Source organism: Falco cherrug, chromosome 14 (genome assembly GCF_023634085.1).
Source record: "Falco cherrug isolate bFalChe1 chromosome 14, bFalChe1.pri, whole genome shotgun sequence".
Classification (NCBI taxonomy): Eukaryota; Metazoa; Chordata; class Aves; order Falconiformes; family Falconidae; genus Falco; species Falco cherrug.
Genome location: NC_073710.1, coordinates 9,202,423 through 9,225,901, shown reverse-complemented (window position 1 = coordinate 9,225,901; position 23,479 = coordinate 9,202,423). Strand labels below are relative to the sequence as shown.

Below are 23,479 nucleotides of genomic sequence, written 5' to 3'. Positions count from 1 at the left end.
AAGGTTACGAGCAGAGCAGGGAATTAAGATTAATTCTGATGCTCCCGACCTAGAGACAGCCCAGGCCGCCTGGCGAGGGGAGGCGCTCCGCCCGCCCCACCGCACCGAAGCGGCGCAGCGGGGGCTCCTGGGCCGCACCCCCGGCCCGGCCCGCTGGGCCCCTCCCCGCTGCCGCCGGTGGGTCCCGCAGCCCCGGGACTCACCCTGCCCCGCCCGCCCGCGGCGCGCCCCGGCACCGTCCCCCGGAAGTGACGCCGGCCCCGCGCGACGGCGTGCTGCCGTGACGTCAGCGCGCGTGCGCAGCGCCCCGCCCCGCCGCCGGGAAGGTCGCAGCTGTGACCGGCCCAGCCGCCGCCGCCGCCATGTTGTCCGTGGCCGCCCGCTCCGGGCCCTTCGCGCCCTACCTGTCGGCCGCGGCGCACGCCGTGCCCGGCCCGCTGAAGCCGCTGGCGCCGGCCGCGGCGCGCCGGGCCGAGAAGGTGCCGCTGGACCTGAAGCGGCCCTTGCTCTGCCGGGAGTCCATGAGCGGCCGCGCGGCGCGGGGGGGCCTCGTCGCCGGCGCCAGTCTCAACGGTACGGGCGGAGGGGCGGGCGGCGGGCCGGGGACAGCGGCTGTGTCGCCGCAGCGGCTGGCGGGGGTGCTGCGGGCCTGGCAGCGCCGCGAGTGCGTGCAGAGGCGCTGGCGCTCGCCACCGTCCCGTCCCGTTTGGGTGCGGGTTGCGGCGGGGACAGCAGCAGCCGCTGGCTGCAGAGCCGGGGCCGGCCGGCTGCCCGCAGCCGGGTATCGGTTTTGCGTTGCGAAGACGCAGGAAAACTGCGTTCGGCTCCATGGGGCGTTTAACGGGGGGCAGCCGAGCAGCGCTGTGCAGCGAGAACTCGCGGCGCGTTTTACTGCCGCGGAAAAGCGGCTCTAACGGTGAATTCGGTGTGCCAGAACCAGCGGCGCGCTGCGCTCGGGGATCGCCGTGCCCCCGGCTCAGGCCGCGCTCGCCCAGCTCGGGCGCAGGCAGCCTGCAGCAGCAGCGCGCCCCCGCCCCGCAGCCGGCGGAGCCTCGGGGAAGATGCGCCGCGGCCGCAGCGCTGCGCACCTCCCCTGGCACCGCCGCTGGTACCTCCCCCGGCACCTCCCCGTGCAGGATGAGTTCCGCTGAGAACTCTATAAACCTGTAACTAAGACTGAACGTCAGCTACGTTAGTTTCAGTTAACATCAAGCGTGCTTTTTGCTGCATATAAGGAAGGTTTAGAAGTTAATCGTATTGCTTGTTACTAAATGAGAAAAATTTTAAGTCTTGACGCCGAAATAAATTGGCATGGTTTACTCTGTCAGAAGTTTGAATTTAATTTCTCTGCAATTAAAATCCTACAGCAAATACCTGCTCTATGCTCAGTTACTTGTAAATAAACGTAAATATTTCCCCCATTATTTTGCCTTTAAATCCCCAAGAGCTATTCTAGGTACTTTTGAGAGAATGAGTTTTATTAACCTCTCTTGACTTTGTGCCAGCTGCTAGTAAAAAAATAAAGACTAAATACTTCTTTATAAATAAGCGTTGCACTCTGGCAAGTAATATGTTCTGTCTTTTGTGCGTTCTTCACTTTGGCTTATAGATGTTCCTTGAGGGAAGCCGCTTTCTTGTTCTGAAGAAACTAATGGAACACCTCTTGGTTAGCCATCACATTAGTTTAGCACACAGGTTTGATGTGAGAATCCCACTCGTAATGCTTGGTAACTGGATAATTATTAGTTTTATCCCTAAATCCTTCTATGAAGTGAGCCTGGCAAATAGGGAATTGTAGGTTTAAAAATTATTTATTGTGGCGGTTGGCTTTGACAATAGTTTGATGTAAAGAGGGATGCCTGATGCTGCTTTCTTTAATCTGAAAAATGCTTAACCACATACTGAAGATTATTAAAGGCATAGAAGTTACTTAAGTCAAAAGAAAGCACAAAAGTGTTCAGCAACAGATGTGCAATCTTTACTAAATCAAATTTCTTTGTAGTAGTTTTTTTCAGGGAAACTTTTGAATGGAAAACAGATACGTCTTTTCTTAGCTAGTCATGGTATCCTCCAGGAGTTTTTTCTTGAAGACTTCTGAAAAAACAGTTTACTTTAAACCCAGAACTTCTCACAGATTTTTGTGCATCCTTACCAGGCTTTGTGTAATTTTCAAATAGGTAAAACTAAATTCACAAATCACCTGTTTTACCTATCAAAAATACCTTCTGGAAACCATTTTCCTACAAATTAAAATCAAAATTTATAACTAGAGGAATCCTACCCAGACTTGGGAATAACTTTTACCCATTATTCCAAAAATGCAATTAAAAAAGTGTATATACATCATAATATTTTTTACCTGAAAGTTTTGTCATTTCATATTTTTCTTGCAGCACCTGCCAGTGTTCGTTGCATCCATAATGATGTCGTGGTACCTGACTTCTCTGCCTATCGTCGTCAAGATGTGCTAGACGCCACCGTATCTTCTCAAGGCAGCAGTGAAGCTAGAAAAGGGTTTTCATACCTCTTGACTGCAACAACATGTGTAGCAACTGCATATGCTGCTAAAAATGCTGTCACCCAGTTTATTTCCAGCCTGAGTGCCTCTGCTGATGTGCTAGCGTTGTCAAAGATTGAGATCAAGTTATCTGACATTCCAGAAGGCAAGAACATGGCTTTCAAGTGGAGAGGGAAGCCCCTTTTTGTGCGTCACAGAACCCAGGCAGAGATTAATCAGGAAGCTGAAGTTGATTTGTCTAAACTGAGGGATCCGCAGCATGACTTAGACAGAGTAAAGAAACCAGAGTGGGTCATACTGGTGGGTGTCTGCACTCATCTTGGTTGTGTGCCCATTGCTAACTCTGGAGATTTTGGCGGTTATTACTGCCCTTGTCATGGGTCCCATTATGATGCCTCTGGCAGAATCAGGAAAGGTCCTGCTCCCTATAACCTTGAGGTTCCGAGTTACCAGTTTCTTGGTGATGATGTTGTGGTTGTTGGCTGAATAATGAGGTGCTTGCTCACTTTCATGGCTCTGTGAATGTACACTCACAAAAGGGTTAACTGAGATTCTGGAATACTGTAAAACCAGATGATCCTAAAAACGTATTAGCTGTCTAGATTCTCAACCAGAAGTATGTTGGAATACTTCCCTGTGTTTTAATTTTAATAAAAACTTGGAGTGAGCACTTCTTCGTGACTAACGATAATGTGTATTTATTTGTGTATGGACTTCTAGTGTGTCCAGTCAAAGAGATACTACAGCAGATGCAGAATGTGTTCATGGAGCCCTCCTGAAGGGCTGCTCATGCAAGATAGACACTGAACTACAAAGCCCTTGTTTCTTCATACCACGTATTTTCTTCTTTTGTAATTTTGTTTTGTTTTGCTGCATTATGGCAAGGAACATCTGAAAAAGGTCTTGCTATGAATTTCTAACAGTGAAGTAAGTTTCAAGATAGAATTCTATGAGATTTAATCCTTTTCCTTCCAATGTATTTTTTCCCTTGCTTGTTTTCAAAGGAAGTGAAGGAAAAGTAAATAAAGACCTACCTAGAAAGAAAATTCTTTTACACTGGTCAGAGGCAGCTTATAATTGTTTAGCTAGAATGATAGCAATATAATTTTATGATGATTTGGACAAAAATAAGCATGTCATGTTAAGAGTTATAAAATAGTTGTTTAGTTGCAGATAAGGCTTGATCTTACCTGTATCTAAACATCAGATCAGGTGCTTAGGACACTGGGAAATCTGACAGTTTTCCAAAAGAAGTTGAGAGGGAAGTAAAAAGAGAAATCCACCTTTTACAGAGGGTGAAAAATGCTTTGTAAGAACCACTCAGTCTGGACTAATCTCTGGTGTTAAACATAGCGAAATGTTGATGTGCCATCAAAGATATTTTAAGACTCAGTGATTTGTGTCAAAACTATAATTTCATACTGCCTATAAACTAAGCCAAATAAAGGCCAAAACTTTGAAACCTCTCTTACCTTGATGCTGACTCTGAAGGCGTGGAGAAATGCAGCCTGGAGCAGATGATCTAACCAGCCTTGGTCCTGCCAATACAAAACAAAACTAGCAATTAATTGCCAATGGTAGATGAGGAGAAACAAGGTGTGCTGTGTCCAGAACAACCCAAAAAAGCAAAACAAAAAGACACCAAACTATTTCCTGTTCGCTTCCAATTATTTACTGCTGCTCTGTGAATGCTTTTGTCTTGCACTGCATTAACATGCTCCCTCCAATTGCAGAACAGAAAATACAATCCTCAGAATTCCGTGGGTCTGGAGTGTTTAGCTTCACATAAACGTCATGTAGAGCTGTGGTGATAGTTGGGTTAAAACTGAAGTTTTAAGCAAAATTAATTAATTGACGCGTTTGGCTTACCTGTTCTCAAACAATTCAGTGAAAAAAAGAACATAAATGGCTGCTGAAGAAGTTCTTAGATATGCATTTTACACCCTTTTGTATTTGAGCTTTACACCTTATCACTATATCCACAAAAACATTCTCAAGAACTCTTTTTGGTATGACGTCACACAAAACCAGTACTGAAAGGGATGTTCCCCAACTTTTATGTAAGCAATTGGTGTTGGTATATGTGCCTTGTATTACAGGGTTGATCATTCCTCAAATTTTCTATTTCAAGGAAAAAACCTCAGGAACTCCTGAAGTAGCATTGCTCATCTGCTGTCAGGTGGCTACTTTTACCTCATCTAAAAATGTTTTTTAGCCCACAAGTACATTTTTTAGGCCAAATCTTTGTTTACATAATCGCTAAGTAACTGTGGTACCAGTATATTAGTCCCCTGTAAAGCAAAGAAATGGCCAGGGCAGTTTCTGAGCTGACAAGTGAACACAGTGAAAGCTAGAGTAGCTACATCACAGCTGGGCTTTAAAGGGTCACGCATAAAATTCCTTGCACAGAATAAGCTGCTACTTAAATTACATCAAACTGACTGAACCAAATCATACCAATTTCAGCTAATGCGGCACCATGACATTGAACGTGTTTGAGAATAATCTGGCAGCTTTTACTGTAAACATGAGATGCCAGCAATACCTTTTTTCACCAGACTGATGACATAACAGCTGAAGAAGCTGAAGTGTTGCTTACTAGGTAGTGCAGACCTGATAGTCTTCATCTTCTCCCCTCCAAGACTTTGTTCTCTTCATAGCGGCAAAAAGCATTCCTGATGGGCTGCGCATGTCTTAGAAAAGAATCGGGGTTTACTAGAATTTGAGAATTAAGGTGAAGAGTTTAGAGCCTCAAATCTCCAAAACCAGTCACAGTTTGGTGTTGAAAGTATGGGCGGAAATGAAAAACCATGACATTTCATCTGATCACGTTAAAATACTTTTTTACTGTGAAGGTTGTCAAGACACTGGAGTAAGTTGTCTGGAGAGGTTGTGGAGTATCCATGAAGATAAATGCCCAAATCACACTGGACAAGAGTCCTGAGCAACCTTGCTTTGTGCAAAGCAGTTGGACTGGATCACCTCAAGAGGTCCCTTCCAACCTCAGCGACATTGTGATTTGCAAGGAATATTGTCCAATTATTGTGTTGTCTTCTCTGGGACTAGAAACTCCAGAAAGCCCAGGCTCCCTAAGGGGAAGCATGACTGGAGTGAGCAAGGGTAAACCTCCAGTTGCCAGTAATGAGCTCATAATTACCTTGTGGGCTAAGATGTCCTTGGAAGGAGCCTTTACCACTGCCACTAATTACAGACATTGCCACCATACAAATGGGTAATGTTACCCTTTCCATGGCTAGCATACCCCGTGGGGCTGGAAGTGCAGGTGTTCAAGTACACAGAAAAATACCACTATATTTTATTAAATTCTGAGGATTCATTGTGTTCATAAGCAGCAATGGTTTACTGGGCTTTACTACATGTGTATTTCCACTTCGTCTCCTCCTGCACTGCCTGCCTTTCTTCCGAGTGCCTCCAAGGCTCGAAGCAGCAGCCACGTGTCTGGTTCTTCTCAGCTAGCTACTTTCGCTCCTTTAGAACAAAACAGTCTTCGTGAAGTTGCTGAATGGGGTTCATGTTTATTGAATAAAAAAAAAGCTCTTCAGGTAAGGGGAATAAAGATTCTAAAATCAAAACATAATTTTCTAATATTTGACATTTCAAAAGCTTCATCTTTCCTTTTCTGTATCTTTGGAAGAGGGACAATATATTTAATGGTTACTGCTGCCAAAGGAATGATTAGCGCAGAGACTCGAAATGAAAATTCAGAATATTAATTCATTTTCGACAGGCGTTTTTTTCACCCTTCCAATTTGATAGGTCCACTTGTCAGAACGGAAGACAGTTCCCCACACAGCCTCTGTACAGTCATCAACGTATGTTCTTGCAAATGAAATGAGGCAGCGTTCTCAAAGGCTGTATTGCGCAGCAGCACAGTTATCAAGGACACTCGCCACTGCTCACCAAAGAAATAGACCTGAAGAAGAAATTCTGTAAGAGGGTTCTGAAGCAGTTTGGATATATCTGAGGAACACAGTATTCAGTTCCCCAGTTAAAGGAGCCTGCAGTGTCAGAGCAATACATTTCTCGTCAGTAGAAGTCACAACTGACGGAATAATCACCCTTCTTCAACCCTGAAAAGGTAAAAAGTAACTGATTTGCAGACAGAAAGAGTTTAAAGCTATCGAAGGCTGGGTGTCCTCCATTGATAAGGTTTTCTCAGCTACCTACAAATGATGTTTGTTCTATGTGTTAATTGCTTTTATCCTCCACAGAGCTGGTAGCACTGTTCATTATTCAAATGGTTCACATTCTAAGACAATTTTTGGTTATTTACACTGTTGGGAAGCTCTGGCTGTGATCTATATTAACTATGCCAGATTTCCTGCTCTCAAGTAATTTATTTTCCCTATGTTTCAATAAATAGTTTTGAAAAGATGTCTAAATGAAAAATACCTTTCATGTTAATAATGTAGGTAATGCCATCTCTGAAGGACTTTTAGCACTTCATGTCCATTAAAGTCTTGCAGTTTTGCTGACCAGTATACGTTCTGCAATCACCATGAAAATCCAAATTTTCTCTTGTCATAACCTTTTACAAATATGCCGTTTACATAGGCTCAGCTCAAAAGTGTCCGACAATCATCTGGGGGCCTGGTCTGATATGCCTAGAATCTGGTGGTGGTTGGGGTGGTTCCCCAGGCTGTAGCACCTAGTGCATTCAGAGGACAGTTCCTATGGATTTCAGCTACCATTAAAAGTACCTGACAGTCCTGCAAATCACGATCTTAAGTTAAAAGTCTGGAAAAGGACAGAGAAATGCGATGACCACCTGCAAACAGCTAGAGGTACTGCAACATTACACAGGAACCACAGCACAACTGGGCATACACCTCACGCCTCTGGAGTATCGTTCCAGAGCATCCTCCCTTTCTTTTCCTGCAAGCGGGGAATTCATCCCTATGCAACTATATCAACAAGCAAAGAGGGAACAGCTTCCAAGATTTACTTTTGTCCAAAACCCAAGCAGTTGCAAATGTAATACGCTGCACTTGACAAATTATTTAGCATAATGACAACATTTTAAAAACTCCTTTGTTCTTGCAGAAAATAAGTAGGTGTTTTGGTTTTGTTTTCCCTTTTTTTTTTTTTTTATTAAGGAAAATACAAGAGCTTTTATGCACTAAAACCAGGGGAAGAACAGATTTGTGTAATTAGGTTTTAGCATAACATGGATGCAAAATGATGTTACTTAAAGCCTACAAGGAAATACTGACCTCAACATTTCAAATCTTTTGGATCTCAGCTGGGATTTCAACTTTTCAAATTATACCATTGCATTGTACTTCTAGAGAAAAATGAACAGAATATATATATGTTCTGCTTGCAAAGTTGATATCTACTCCCAAGATGAAATGACACCCTTTCTGCATTCCCATATTCCCTCTTGGGAATCGAAGAGGCAAACCACAACAATATAGAGGGCTCCAGTGGATAATCCTGCACGTGCTCCCCGAAAACTCAACTAGAGCCAGGCAGGCTCGCCTCCTTTACAGCCTGCTGGATTTGTTTTGCATTCCTGCAGGTAACATGAGTCTGCCAGGATGCAGATAAGCTGAGTCAGAGCCACAGGGGCATTGGGCACATCCTGAATATGGTATTTCTGAAATCTTTAAGCTTCAGAATACCTTGTCATTAAGTGATCCTAACCCAAGCTGCCATCATACCCCAAGATCTTCAGAGTTAAATTACAGCCTACAAACCTTCCCAGCTTGTTCCTGTGGCTACAGAAAACACCAGAAAATTTTCAAGATGCAACTCGTATAAGCTTATTCACTAATAAAATAGTAAAACAAAGAACTCAGATTCCTAGAATTAAGCAGTATTAACCAGAGACTACAATGTGGTCTGTAACGATGCTGATGTCTGGATATATTGAGCTAGGATCCTGCCAGACACCAGCTTTACAACACAAATGTCACGCATTTCAGGGACTCTGTCTCAATTTATGCAAGTAGCAGTCACTGAAACTTTAAAACCATTGTGTCCAGCCTATTTGTGGAGCAACCCACATCCTATGTGCATGCAAATATTAATTCTAATGTGTAATTTTCTTTGTGTCTCATGGAAGAAGAGATCTATTAGACTGCTTTCTCCCTTTCCTTTTCACATGGATTCATACAACACGAAGTTCCTGTAGTTGAAGCAAGCGGACAAGTACAAGAAATGGTGTGCTGCCTGTATTACAACAGGCTCAGGGATGTTGAAATGTGTATATGGTTCAGCTGAGGCACCTGATTCTGCCAGATGAAGTCAAAGGCCAACACTACAGAAAGATGGCGAGAGTCTAAGTTTAGCAAGTCAGCTAAAACTGAGAAGTCAGACAAAAAAACCCTCCTCCTAGTAAATAAGGAAATGGCATCAAGAGGAATGTAGTTTCAGAAAACAATTTGGTCACGCTTCCATCTCCTAGCTCCAGCCACTGCTAATACACTTGCCTTAAGGTGTGTGTTATCAAATCCTGGGTGGGTAGAAGTGGCACACCAGGTGCAATCTGCTCATTCCTGTACCTACTGGGTGTATTGCAATCATTTGTGGATAGTATTTGCAATGGGAGGAGGAGAAGGGGGCACTGAGGACTTCAAAAAGGTTCACTGTATTTAGAGAAGTTGTGTAGAAATTTCAAGAGGACAAGAGCTATGACAGGTAACACATAATGCAGTCCCTTAGGGGAAGAGTTGTTTTAATACCAAATTTTCAAAACAAATGACACTTCAATTTATTAAAGCCTTCATTCAGATTTTGTGCATATTAAAATACAAAATAAAACTATAATCCTATTTGTAAGCAGCTGGAGTACTATAAGGTGATAAGTAATAGCCTCCATGGATTTATCAAGAACAAATCATGTCAATACAGTCACATTTGTTGCTATAATAGGATAACAGGCTTTGGAAACAGGGGGATATTAGTAGCTATCAAACTTTCAAGTAAGATTTTTACACAATCTCCCAAGACATTCTCATGTCTACTATTAAATCTGATATAAGTGGAAGTATTGTAGAGGACAACTGCTTCAAATACAGTCCTTACCGATGAACTACCAGCGGTTAGTTCCCTGTTGAACCAAAGAGACGTGCTGTGAGGAGTCCTGCACAAGTCTGGGTCTAGCACCGTTTGGTATATTTGTTAATGAACTACATGTCACAAGACAGAATAAGCTTTATAAAGCTTGCATGCAGTGGTAAACTGCTTAGAGCTGCAAACACTGATGAAAAAAGGGTTAGAGTTTAAAATAATCTTGACAAATAATGCTCTGCAAAGCTAGAACGTGTCGCAATCGGAAGTAATAACTAAGCAGCAGATCTGCAAAGAAGGATCTGGGGTTATAGTAGATCACAAGCTGAAGATAAGTCCAGGACCATAATGTGATGAAAAAGGCTGTCCCGTTGGGATTGAGGGTTGTATGGGAGATGTGAAAACCCATCTTACTTTATCACTGGGGAAAAGATGATTTGTTGCTCAGAGTGTTTTAAATAAAAGGAAATTGTGGCCCAACTAGAGTAGTATCCAGAGGACTACAACAGCTATGCTTAAATTTACATATGACTGAAATATAAGCGGAACAACTGGAAAAGATGGAGAGGACAGAACATTTTTAAAAGTATTTCAAAACAAAAATACAAAGAGATAATGTAAGCTATTCCCTGTAACCTTTGGGTGTAAGCCAAGAAATATAATGACTTGAATCAGAGGCAAAGAGATTTAATTGAGACTCTGGGGGGAGGAAAACAAGTCTTTCCAACTGTAGGTAAGATTAGTTCAATTTTCAGGTATCCTGAAAATAGATGTGGAATGTCTGGACTGAAAATTGTAAAGTACACTTCCCAGTAGCAACTCAGGAATAACTGATGGGGTTTTGGGGACCTTCCGAGGTGGCTTCCAGCTGTACACCTCCATGAATCTATGAAAACAGGGATGGATGGTTTGTAATATTTTTAGCATATCACATTGTATCTTTGAAGATTATATCAGTGGGGAGAAAATATAATACTGAAATGAATAGAATTCTTGATACAGGAAAAAGGTAAGCTGAGGAATCCTTATGCTAAGGGACTGGAAAATTAATGGAAGAATAAAATTGGTTACAAAACATTACTTTGGTCAAGAGGTTGCAAAATAGGGAAAACATTGAGGGAAACATCACTAAATACATGCTTTATTCTCACATTCATTCCTTAGTATCTGTTTATAGCCACTGCTAGAGGTAGGGTACTGAGCTATATGGACTTTTTGTCTATTAGAGTTGTTCTTATATTGTTTAATATCCTGCGTCAACTATGACTAATGAAATGCAAGAGAGAAACAACAGATTATAACATGTCTTGCTTAAAGAAAACACAGAACTTCTGGCATTTATTGTCCTAACACAATTAGCAACCAGTTTATGTCACAACTGTGATATATTTTCTTCATGAAATATTCTGCATTATAACATTTTAATAACCTCAAGACATTACTTATAGCATTGCCTTCTTCTACCAATGCATACTCAAAATGTAATGTACCATCCTTTACTACATGCACATTTTTTTGGCATTAGAAATTTAGAATAAGCGATTCTGGAATTAAACCATATTAGAGATGCATATGTTATGTTACCTGGTTTTACCTAGCTTTTACAGGAGCTAGAATCATGAGACATGGAGGACTGTCTTTTCTGTCTATAAACGGCAGTAGTATTAGTAGGGGAAGATCACTTCCACATTTAACAATATTACATAGTGCTGATATCTTCTGTCAGCCAATTACAGAACTGGCAACTGTACCATGACTTCGTCCTTGTCCAATACAAGCAGAAGTTATGCACCTAGAAGCAGAGCTGGGATCAGAAGGTGAACATACAAATGATAGTTTGTCTTGTTTCAGGACTTAGCATGAGCCTGTATTTGAGATATCTTTAGTAAAAAAAAATCTACAGTACAAATCACCAGTATGCAGATGTCTGTACATAACTTTCTGCAAGCAATCTGATAGTAGTGTCGGACAGAACTGGCTTACTCTCACCATGTAACATAGTAACAGAACTCCAAATTTTCCTCTGTGAGTGCTCATATAATTTGCAAGTAATTGCATACATGTCAGCCTCTAACTCCGATCACAAATAAAAAGTGCCAGCTCCCTGCAGAGTTCTCTTGGTTTGCACAGCCCTAGGACGACCAAAAGAGCTATTGAGAAACACATAATTTCCTAGCAGGTCCAGGAAATTTTATATGTATGGGGATTTAATGTTTTTAAAAAGGTACTCAAAACCAAAATGTAAACTGCTTGAATATATGTTCTGAGAGGATAGACTTTGTGGGTACAGAAATTATCCTCCCACGTCTACACTGTAGAAGTTAAAGAAGAGCAAGAAGCAGCTAAATGAGGTAAGTTTTATTTCACAGGGTAACAGCACTGGGGCTTTGTATTGGTCTGTGTTTGGACCAGGAGAAGGATACCAAGCAGTTTATTTTGTTAACTGTTGCTGTTGTGCCTGCCTCACGTATAGTTGGCTGATGACGGCACCGTTTAGGTAACATTACTATTTGAAAAAAAAAATAAATAATGGAGCTGTCCATCTAGATTGCAACAAGTGTGACAAAGCATTTCAGATGTCAGTCCGAACTGTCACCTGGAGGATGTCACCCCTACATACAGCACAGCCTGTCAGCTGTGACAGGCTACAGCTGGGTTTTCCCCTCTATTTTCAGTTCCAACTGAACTGCAATTTTGAATTAAGTATTAAAGTATCATGAGTTTCAGTAGCTTTTCTAGCAGTTTGCCTGGAATTGTGTATATTCCAAAGGTCTGAAGTACACTGAAGTTTTGTGCAAGCTAGAATTTCATACACACAACAAGATGTGGCTCACAGATTTCCCACTGAAGTACCTATAGTGGCATGACCAAATCCTGACCTAGCGGTTATTCTTTGCCTATAATGACATGAACTTTGCCTGATAACAAGATTGCATATTTAGGCCAATATGTTTTCCTTTTTAGACTTGTAATATGCTTTGATTTAGATGTTTTTATTTGGAATTTAACGTTTCCACAAGCAGAAGCCTCTATTTACTCTTTGCTCCAGTTCTTTTAATACTTCTGCTTCAGAATACAGTACAAAATAAAAATATCTCTTTCCTACTCACTGTACTTGACATTTACTAGAAAGATGAATAACTACTTAAAAAATATTTTTGTTGCTTCTAACTAAAAAGAACATTGCTATTCGCTCATAAGGCATATCTGACATTGTATATCTGATAGACAAACCCTTGCATTATGATACAAGAAAAGAAAAAAACTACCTATACATATATACTTATTTGCATGTATAAATATATATGTCAGGCTCTTAGAATGCAATAATTTAAACTTTACTAGGGTATATTCATTATCAGCTTTTGGAAGGTTGAACATTCCTCCAATAATATTTTTTAGGCCATAATCACAGTGCCACTCAGCTTGTCCTGCTCACTTCTCTTAACCTACTGGAAGAGTTGTTTGTGATCATTTCATGTAATTGAAATTGACAAAGATCTTCTCATCTTGTGCCAATCATTTTTCAGAAACATTTGTTTTTTAAGATAGTTTCCTTTTTTAACAGATAAGCTGTCCTTACTTATAATTCATATCAATAGATATAGGCCATTCTTACTCATAGTCTATAAATCATCAACCTTTTTCGGACTGAATTTCTTGTCATCTCTAGGCTGCTCCGTTGAGGTCACTAAAGGTTGCCATTGCCAGTGCTATTTATCTTCCAAAATTTTTCTCCTCTCTACTTTTTCAGTTCATTTCATTTCCCAGGCAAACATACTTCTACTTAATGGCAGCAGGTCACCTGCTTCTCGCATAGACAGGAGTGATGCTCCACAGGTTCTGCACTGTGAGCACACTTACAAACTCTGGGCTCTTCACTTCCACTGCACTCGTAACCCCAGTGAAAAACACAAGGATTGATCAACTGGGTAGGTTAAAAGAAGTCTGGAAGATCAGTGATAAAATCACGGAGTTATGGTCTAGCTTGTGGTTATGGATTAGGCAGGTTTTATGTCCAGAGCCCATCAGTCTAGAAATAATTATTGTCTTAACAAATCCAGTATTTTTGTACAAAGAAAGTAAAAATATCTTCACAGAGATCCAGAGTCAGCATGAAATAGGTTGTTGCAACCAAGCATATAGCCCACAGGAGTAGGTATATCATCCTGCAGGTACAATGGTAGCCTAAATCTGTCTCATTTTATGTACTAAACTGAATAGTGCCGTGGGGCTTCTATCTTAAGTGGCAAAATAAATGCACCACAAACAATAATGAATTACAATTTCCTGATTGCCAAAGCCCCACTGCATACAGCATGGCCAGAGTTACAGCCTCTGTACCTTTGGTGGAGAAGATTTAGCAATGTACAAAGAAAAATCTCTTGAATCTGTGACTGCATTTCTCCCCATCATGTTTGTGATATTTAAGTAATTTTCCCTTCCATTTACCTTCCACAAAGCTCAGAGGCAGCAGAAATTGCCTCATTCTGTGGTTTTTAGCTGTCTTTCGTTCATCAGTAGTCTATCATCAGTATGCTTCTCCCAAGTGAGATGTAATCTATTAACATTTTTCGCAGCTTCTTGCGTGCTGCTTTTTCGCTGTCTTTACCCAAGTGAGCTTTAAGGGAATGTTTTTTAGCAGATTTGTATTTGTTTGGACGATACAACAGTTTTCTCCATTTTCTTCTGTAATTAGTTTTATCAGTATCAGTTTGTTCTTCACAAGAGAAAAAAACCCCAGCTCCAAACACTGCACATATTTGGTCTCTATCTCACATTCTTTAGACTTAGTTGCAAAGCCATTCTTGTTTCTTCTGCAGCTTTTGGAAACATCTACATTTATCTGTTAGTATTTCTATTTTGAAATAAATTGCAACAATTAAATAATAATTAAGTCCTTGACAGAAATTATCTTTAGCAACTCATTTAACTAATGTTTATAAAACCACTTTCATCTAAGGATGTTAAAGACTGCTATTAACATTATCTTCTAAGCTGCATCCCAGTTGTACTGCAGTGTGTATTCCTGAATGACACACTGCTTTGAAGTCTTTAAACTACACAAGAAAGTCATGGCTTAGGGATGTTTTTGACAACTAATTGTAGTTTTTGATAAAACTCTTCCAATTCACTCTGTAAGAACATAAGTCTCAGTGTTTTCATTATTCTTGGTTCATATTTTATTTAGGCCAAGATTAGCTTGTCACTCACTTGTCTCCAGTCTCTGACTCCCCAGTAATGTCCTTCAGTGTAATCACAGAAACCCCGCTATACGCAGCATAATTTATTTCTGTTTCATATATGTACTAATCTTTGATATATCCAACTCCTTCTGCCACATGATTATATGGTACATAATATTTTCAGACATGTTGGCTTAAAGTCACATTTTCTTTCAGTTGTGAAAGGTAATTTAGGTGTGACGTATCTACTGTTTAGCCGCGACTCTCGGTACTGCAGAGAAGCGCTTGTCCTTTCCCCCACGGCCATTTTAACCCCAGCAGAATGATAAAGAATAGCAATGCTCGGAATACAATGACTTGCAGAACAGCAAGGGTAACTTGAAAAAACTGATTAAGGTGATGTAGTCCACCAGTAGCCAGCTCAATATACAAGTTATAGTGGTCCATATGCTCTGCAGCTTCTTCATAGACTCGCAACAACCTCCCACTGGGCCAATACATTTAATCAGTGATTGAACTGAATTTAATTTTTTAAAACTCATGTTTCATGCAGTACTAATCAGAGGAGAACAATATAGCAAGAAGAGTAATTGACAGAAATCTTAAGGACATGTATTAGAAGCAGGCTACATCTGCCAGCATAATATTTAACACCATTCCCTTTCTCAGTGTGTAAATTGTAATTGCATGAGTCTCCCCACACAGAGAAGGAGAGTAAGTGGGTGGGAAGATGCTCAGGAAGCATTTCACAACTCTGAGACTGCATAGGAGCTAACACTGCTCAAAACATTGCTCTTTTAAAGACATATTTAAGGGAACAGAGAAGAATTTTATTGTTTCAGGATGAAGCACATCTGCCATAAAACAGACACTGTTCAGCTACCAGTTAAATATTTCCAATGCACCATTCACATAATGTCCTAAATTAACAACAAATAAAAGGGATAGAAAGGAATAAAAAGTGTGCAAAGAAATCATCAAACAAGCATAAAACAAAAGGAATATGGATTACACATGGAATCGTTGCTTCAGAATGTAGGGAAAGCAGAAAAATACAGGTAGTTTAACAAGTAGATCAGAAAATTCAGAGAGGAAGGTCCATCTGTCACTTTTGAACACAATGCTCCAGACTCAGTCTCTGGTTCAAGAGAAGCCTACAGCAGGTGACTGCTGGAGACTAGGGCTGTAAACTCAGAGGAAGGAAAATTCTAGTCTTGCATGTTTCTTGTGCTCTTTCCAGAAGTATTTGCTACCAGTTGATGCTGTAGATAGGGTGGGCCAGCTGTGACCCCATACTGTATTTCTTATGCTCCAAGTAAAGGAAGTAGCTCAGTGGCACTAGTAATTATCTTTCTCAGTGGCAGTAATTTACCCTTTGTTTTATGATATCTGTGATGAAGCAACAGGCTTCTATTTATTTAGATTTACTTATGGCTTTTTGAACAAAGCATGCAGTATATATAATGGGTGACAGTTACCAGTAATGTTATTGTTATTGTCATTACTGTAGAGATTTCAGTGTAAAAACGTTTATAGAGCCAAGGTTTATACAGACCGATTTCACATTGCACCTACTACACTAAAATACTCCACTGAATACAACAGCACAATAATTCTAAGATACGCTGAATCCAGAGGTTTGAGTAGCAATGGTTATGGCTCCCTTAGAGCCAAGCCAATTCGAGAGCAAATATATAGCTCACATTTTATCTCCCAAATGAGACAGAAAAAGGCCAGTAGTACATTCCTCATAAGCAAAAAGGTTTAAAACTTGAATATAGACTTTTAAAACTTGCATATATTTTAGATTATCGGTACTTGACGGCTCTGTAATAAAAGCTATGGTCAATAAATACACTCAGCAAGATAAGGATGATCTTTGATATACCCAGCAGTTATGAAAAATATCAGCATAGGATACTATTTGGGTTTGCATCAATCCATTTTTGCTGTGCTCTTTGGCTAGTCTTCTGATCCCTGCTACCCTGAGTAGTACAGGTAGTAGTATCTGAAATATCACAAGCTTCTCTGAACTTTTCCAAATTTTAACTGCATAATGAGATCAGCATGTATCCATCATAGTTTAATGTCTTCAAAGTACTCCTTTTTAAACAGAGGCTGTCACAACCGTAGCCAACATGTAGCCTTTAATCAAAGTAGCTAGAAAATAATGCACTCATTTGCTTAATAACATTTGTTGCTAATGTTACATACTAATGCACCATTTCATTACAGAATTAGCTAAGTTAGGTCAAGGTATTATTGAAGTTGCTTATGGAAATGATTGAATAAACTTTGAACCAATCCTGCAGTACAGCACCAATCTCCAGATTAAGCGGGAACAAAATTTCATCTGGTTATACAAATTTGTAGGAACTGGTCCGGTGTTTTGAAAAGAAAGTAGTTTTTTAAACCACTCATTATTTAATCAGGCCTGTTTACCTTAGAGTGGTTAACTACTTATTTAAATCTTTATAGAGGCATAGAATCATTTAGGTTGGAAAAGGCCTTTGTGATCATCAGGTCCAACCATTAACCCAACACTGCGAAGTCCACCACTAAACCATGTCCCTAAGCACCACATCTACGTGGTTTTTAAACACCTCCATGGATGGTGACTCCACCACCTCCCTGAGCAGCCTGTTCCAATGCTTTCAGTAAATGAAATTTTTCCTGATATCCAATCTAAACCTCCCCTGGTGCAACTTGAGGCCATTTCCTCTTGTCCTGTTGCTTGTTGTCTGGGAGAAGAGACTGACCTCCACCTGTCTACAACCTCCTTTCAGGTAGCTGTAAAAAGCAATAGAATTCCCCTCGAGTCTCCTCTAAACAACCCCAGTTCCCGCAGCTGCTTCTCCTTGCAGCACTCCAGTTATGCAAGTTATCCCTCCATGTTTTCATGATGGCAACTATGTCACAGCCTTCCTGCTGCACAATGGCTTCCAGCTCCCCCTGTTTGTTGCCCATGCTTTGGGCACTGGCATAGATGCACTTCAGCTGTGCTATCAAGCCTCCAACCCTGGTATAAAGCCCCCAGGCTCATCTCTAACCAGCCTGATTTTATTCCCTTCCCCCTCTGAATCTAGTTTAAAGTTCTCTTGATAAGCCCTGCTAACTCCTGACCTAGGATCCTTTTCCTGCTTCGAGAGGTGAACCTTATCTCTTCCAGCAGGTCTGGTGTCATGTAAACTGACCCATGATCAAAAAAAAAAAAAAAAAAAGAAATTTAGCCAATGGCACCAGGTGGGAAGCCAGGTATTGATCTGTGTGATCTTCCAATTACACGCCCCTGCAACTAGCAGGACAGAGGAGAACGCTGCTTGTGTTGCTGATCCCCCAACCAGTCGCCCCAAGGCCCTGAGGTCTCTCTTGATTGCTCTCAGACTTCTTGTCATTTGGACTTTGTCATTGCTCACTTTGAAGACCAGTAATGGGCAGTAAGCAGAGGACTGTACCAGGCAAGGGGATTTTCTAGTAACATCCCTGACCCTGGCCCCAGGGAGGCAGCAACTTCCATGTGGGTTGGCTCTGGTCAGCATACTGGGCCCTCCGTTCCTCTCGGAGTGGAGCTGTTGATGACAACCACCTGTCTTTTTTTCCTAGCAGAGCTGGTTGTGATGCATGGGGTTGACTGACTCTCCCTAGGCAACTCCAAACCGGGTGGGCTTTTGTCCACATCACCATTTTCCTTGCCTTCAGGTTCCAGAGCCACACGCCTACTGTATAGGGGCACCTGGAAGGTGAAGTAGGCTGGGGGTGATTCACCTGCTGCCCCAAGCAGGGACCTGTTTCTGCTCCTCCCCATCACTTCCGACCCTTCCATCTGCCTGGTGGTGAGTGTGTAGGGGAGCATCCGTGTCTTGAGATGCATCCACATGGCGCATTTGTCTCAGTAATGGCAGAGAGCAGCTCCCCCAGCCCATCTCCCCTTCACGCTCCCTGACACTCCTAAACCTTTCTGCTTCCCCTTCCAGCCCTGCCACCGGGCTGAGCGGATCGCCCACCTGGTTGCCCCTTACACAGGTGTTGGTCCACTGCCCTCCAGCAGCAGGGACAGGCTCAGCGCACCCTGCAGCCCTGACCTGGGCAGCTGCGTTTATGTGGGAGCTCTGCCTGGGTCACCACATGCCTGCTGGTGCTGGCTCGTGGCCAAACCATGGCTAGGTTTCTTCTGGGGGCAGGGGGCAATGGCCACTATTGAAGCTCATCTCTCGGAGGCACTGGGGGGACGGCACCCTCCCCACACCAGCCCTGGCTCATGTGCCACACTCCTGATCGCCCACACTGCCTGGGGGCTGCTTTGCTACCTGTGGGGGTTCCGCCACCTGCACTCCTGGCCCTGCCAATGCTGAGCCAGAGATGCCGCTAGTCAGGGTCTCAACGCTTCCTGCTCGGGGGGCTGGGGCACCCCCTCTCCCTCTGCCCTCCCTTCTCGGCTTTGCTGATTCACGGAAAGCTGCCCATGGTCCCTCGACACGGTCCTCTGCTCTGGACCCCCTCTGTCAGAGCAGCATGCCTGGGAAACTCATGTCTTGTTACACCTCTTGTTAATACAGCTATTGTTCTTCAAGCATTTACAAAAAAACCCAGGTAAGCTATCTGGTTCCTGTAAATAATATATTAATTAAATATTCTTCACACAAAATAATTAATTCTGAACAGTAACACTGCATTATAAAACAATTCCTAATAAAACATGCTCTAATTATAATTCCAAAGCTCGCATTATTTTTGAAACTTGTGTTGGCTTTTTGATAGATTATAATAAAAGCAAATTACTGTACATTTTAATAACATAGTTGTCAAATAAAGCCATAATGCCCAACTGATGACTAACCACAATGTATAATTCCCCATAAAAGCTAATTGACAATTGATTTTCTTAAATACTGAAAGAATTCATCATGATTAACACCATTACAATGAAATCCAAAGGAATTAAAAAAGATTTATCTCTATTTGAGCATTTCTGCAAATATTAGACCTACTGAAGAGAATAACAAAGTAGGTTAGAAATGCAGCATCCTCCTCCCTAGTTCATAGAATATGAATTGCAATGATGTAACCAAGGGGCTTGGTGCTTTTTTGTAGGTGCATCACGGTTTATATACACAGTAGCAGCATGGCACGTTGCTCTCTTAGTACTCAAGCTCTGTCAACATGTTCAGCTCTGGGATCACCATCTCATTGCAAATCCTTGACTGGATTTGCTCTCATAAAGAAAATTTGGGGGGGGGGGGAAAACCCAACAAAAAAACCTAACTGTATGGGAAACAAGATGATGAAACCAACAGTCGCTATGCAGATAATTTTTAAAGGTAGTTGATATGACAGCCTCAGCTGCCCTCTAAGCACAGAGGGTGGATTTTATGCTGGAGGGGAGCTGACAAGGGAGGCACAGAGTTCCTTGCTGCTCCACATCAGCTCCGTGCAGGAGGCATATGGCCTCAGGGGCTTGGGAAGAAGCTATGGAGCTGTGCTGGAAGCAAGCGTGCCAGTACCCAGAATGAAGCAAGGTAATATGAAATGGAAGCTAATGAGAGGCAGGCAAAGACCCCCACTGCCCTGAAAATTGGATAATTGGAGCAATAATTTTTTCCTTGCCATATTAAATACAAAACAGGAAAGCCAGTGAGCATGATTATTATTTATCGGCTTGTCTAAGGAACTTTCAGCAGTAATTAAAATAAAAAACAGAAACATTTCCCTACCCTGGAGAATTTTTAGTATGCAGCACCCCAACATTGTGATGACAGGCATTTCAAGCCCTTCACTCAACCTCAGTAGGGTTCTCATGGGAAACTTTAAAAAGTTGTCACTGTGGGATACATCAGAAGGTACAAGTGACACTGGGTGGAACATAATAAAAAGGTGAAAGGCTATTGCTGTGTAAGCACACGGCAGTTTAAATTAGTTGTGCATGCTCAAAAGTGCTCTGTACAGTCCAGAGAACTTGCAGCTCAAGGGCAAGAGGATACTAGGCTGGCTTTTAAGCTGCTTTAGCTTCTTTGTGATGCTTTGATACTAGAGGAGCTACCAGGGTCATTTGAACAGCCCCTCTTCCATCAGAAATAATCAGATCTTCCCTGGTATTTAAGTACAAATCTTTTGGTTTATACTTTTTACAGTGTGTATTTCATTCCCAGCTATTGCAATTCCTTACTACAGTAAGAGATTCTTTCCTTTTTTATTTAAAATTAAAACTAAATGAGAAAGGATATTTTCTAAATAAATAATTACAAAATAAAAAGCAAATGAGATTGCTCCTGTGCTTTAATGAGAACATAGGAATGGTAAGATGAGTCATATAAACTTGAGCAATGTTGAGAGAGATGTCTCAGTTCAGTACAACTATATAAAATTAAAGAGGAATATAAAGTCAGGTAACAGTCTCCATCTAATTAATCCATCTGAATTTGACATGGCTTATCATGTTCAAACAAGTAAACTACAGTTTTAATATGACATCTGTTTTCTTTGTCCCTAGAAACAATTATATCAGTTTAACAGAAGAAAAAGGTATTAAGATTTGTGTGTGTGTGTGCTTTCCATACCTAACATGCTGTGAAGCAGGCTAACTCTGCAGAGGATGTCTAGGAAACTGTCATTTGTGTACATCAACCTCACCCAGACTAAAAAACAGAAACAGTTTAAATAGAGAAGAAACACTATTCCCAACCCACAATTTTCTTCCTTAACAATTTCAAAACTGCTGTGGAATTATTGATGAATTCCTAAACACTTAAGAACGACCAGATATTTGGATTTAATATCCAGCTTCCAGGTGGCAACTAAGGAATTTAGCAGTCCATTTTTCACCTACTTTTGTGTAACTAAGTTTACTCTGGCAATGAGTCTAATCTGCTCCCTGATTGCTTCCCAATGTTTCTGAACTGCCAGATTTCAAGCTGGGAGCGTAAGATGTCTGGAAATCTCATACTAGAAAGCCAAGTTCCCACGAGAAATTGGCTTAAGCTGCAAATATTAAGGCAACTATCATCACAAAGCTGTGAGCCTTGAATACAAGCTTGGAGTCACAATTTGCTTTCCAGTACAGTGATTTAGGCTTTCCGGCTCCCCATTAGCTGCAGCAGATTGCACTGGAGCACAGAGCTAAGCCAGGCTGGGCAGAGCCTAGGAGCCATATTCTACATTATTATGTACAAACACGTCAGTCAGTAAATTATGTATGTATATGAAACACCAGAAAAAGCCTTAACCAACTCTATTAAAAAAAAAAAACAAAACAGCACAACACCAACCAACCAAACAACTGCCCAGAAAAAAAACAAAACAAAACAAAAAAACACCAAGGTAAAATAACTTAAAGAATGCAGTGGTTTCATTGAATAAATCCCAGTGAGCAATTTTAAGATAATAGGCTAAAATATAACGGAAAGCATAGCATTGCTTGTTCAAAAGCTATTCTGATAGGAATGCTAAACTGACAATAAACACAAACAACTAATAATCCATTTAGTGTCCAATATTCTATAATGAAGAGTTAGACTGGTCAGATCCTTTGGGAAAAGGTATAGAGCTATTTACTATTTTCCATAAAACAAGAATATGAGAGCATTTGTTTAAATGGAAAGCCACACATATTTTTGTGGGCTATGCATAAGTGGATAGTGACAACCAGACTTCTAGACTTCCTCTCCCTGATCAGTTTTGAGGAACTGCCTTCAGTATGAAAAGTACCTTGTAATCCTTATTGGTTTCTCTTTGCATGTACTTTGCACCTATCTGTCAGCACACCTGAGGAAAATGATCCCTGGTTTAAATCTATGGCTTATGACAAATACTGGGAAATGCTTAAAAAATAAAGCAAAACCAAAACATGGCACAATATGGGAATTGCTTGTGGATGTCACTGTCAGAAAACAGCAGTGAAGGAACAATTTATTAAGGTTAGTTAAAAGAAAGTCAAATGCTGAAGACAACTTTCATCCACGTAGAATAATACTAGCTATTTAATACTACCAGTCCTCATATTTCAAACGAGGTATCAAATGAAATTGGGAGAACAGTATTTTTCTTTACTTGGCAAAAGGAAAAATGTTCTCTGAATAGCTTGCATGGGTAGCCTTTCTGCATCCCTTTACTGGAATCAATGCACTGATCTTGCTAGAAGTACAGTGTGATTATCCACAGACAAAACAAGGATGTCCTGGTTTTCCATTAAGTTGAGTGCCAACTATAATTTGTGTGTGTGTGTGTGTGTGTGTCTCTGCGCACATGCATACATACAGTTAGAGGTCATGTAACGCAATCATTGCTCATGTTATCTCATACCAAGGGGTGAATATTTATGCAAATAGGAATTTCTGGTTTGAGGACACAGTTGCATATTTTTACAAGAGAATTGCTACCCTCTTGAAAAAAGATCAGACCTGCTATGTCACATGAATCACACACGTGACAGTCTGCATGCATGCTTCCACATTTAGATTTTGTTTTCATTGTTCCCTGTAGGGTTTTTTTTCTGGCTATAATTAAAGTTAATCACATTTCAAAGTACCAAGATAATTATCTCCATGTCAAATTAGCTATTTTCAAATGAAAGACTATTTCTGCTTAATTTTTCCTATCTTGAAAGCAAAGCAGTGATCCCCAGATCTTTTATGTCATTTCTTTATGAACATCAGGTTACGATAAGCTACTTTCTGAACCACTGCTTGAATACAATTTATTTTACATAGCTTTGCATAATAAAATGGCATTTTAGATAACTTATTCA

General features: G+C 41.1%; 1 protein-coding gene and 1 long non-coding RNA gene across 2 annotated transcripts in view; one reads left to right on the top strand and one right to left on the bottom strand.

The window, feature by feature from the left end:
* The first annotated feature begins 285 nt into the window (after positions 1–285).
* LOC102054118 (cytochrome b-c1 complex subunit Rieske, mitochondrial) lies at positions 286–3,203 on the top strand. The gene is made up of 2 exons (XM_055726910.1): positions 286–573; positions 2,394–3,203. Exons 1-2 carry the CDS (start codon positions 363–365, stop codon positions 3,002–3,004), a joined length of 822 nt encoding a protein of 273 aa, XP_055582885.1. The 5' UTR covers positions 286–362; the 3' UTR covers positions 3,005–3,203.
* A 600-nt stretch (positions 3,204–3,803) lies between these two features.
* LOC129737371 (uncharacterized) overlaps positions 3,804–23,479 on the bottom strand; it is a 317,075-nt gene continuing 297,399 nt past the window's right edge. Inside the window, exon 6 of the long non-coding RNA XR_008735143.1 lies at positions 3,804–4,056. This is a non-coding gene — a long non-coding RNA (uncharacterized LOC129737371). The remainder of the gene's footprint in view (positions 4,057–23,479) is intronic.

What these genes read in the sequence shown, in the direction of transcription:
- LOC102054118 (XM_055726910.1), top strand. Translation starts at nt 363, where the DNA reads ATGTTGTCCGTGGCCGCCCGCTCCGGGCCCTTCGCGCCCTACCTGTCG. An exon ending in CGCCGGCGCCAGTCTCAACG is followed by an intron (nt 574 to 2,393) that starts GTACGGGCGGAG and finishes TTTTTCTTGCAG; the next exon opens with CACCTGCCAGTGTTCGTTGC.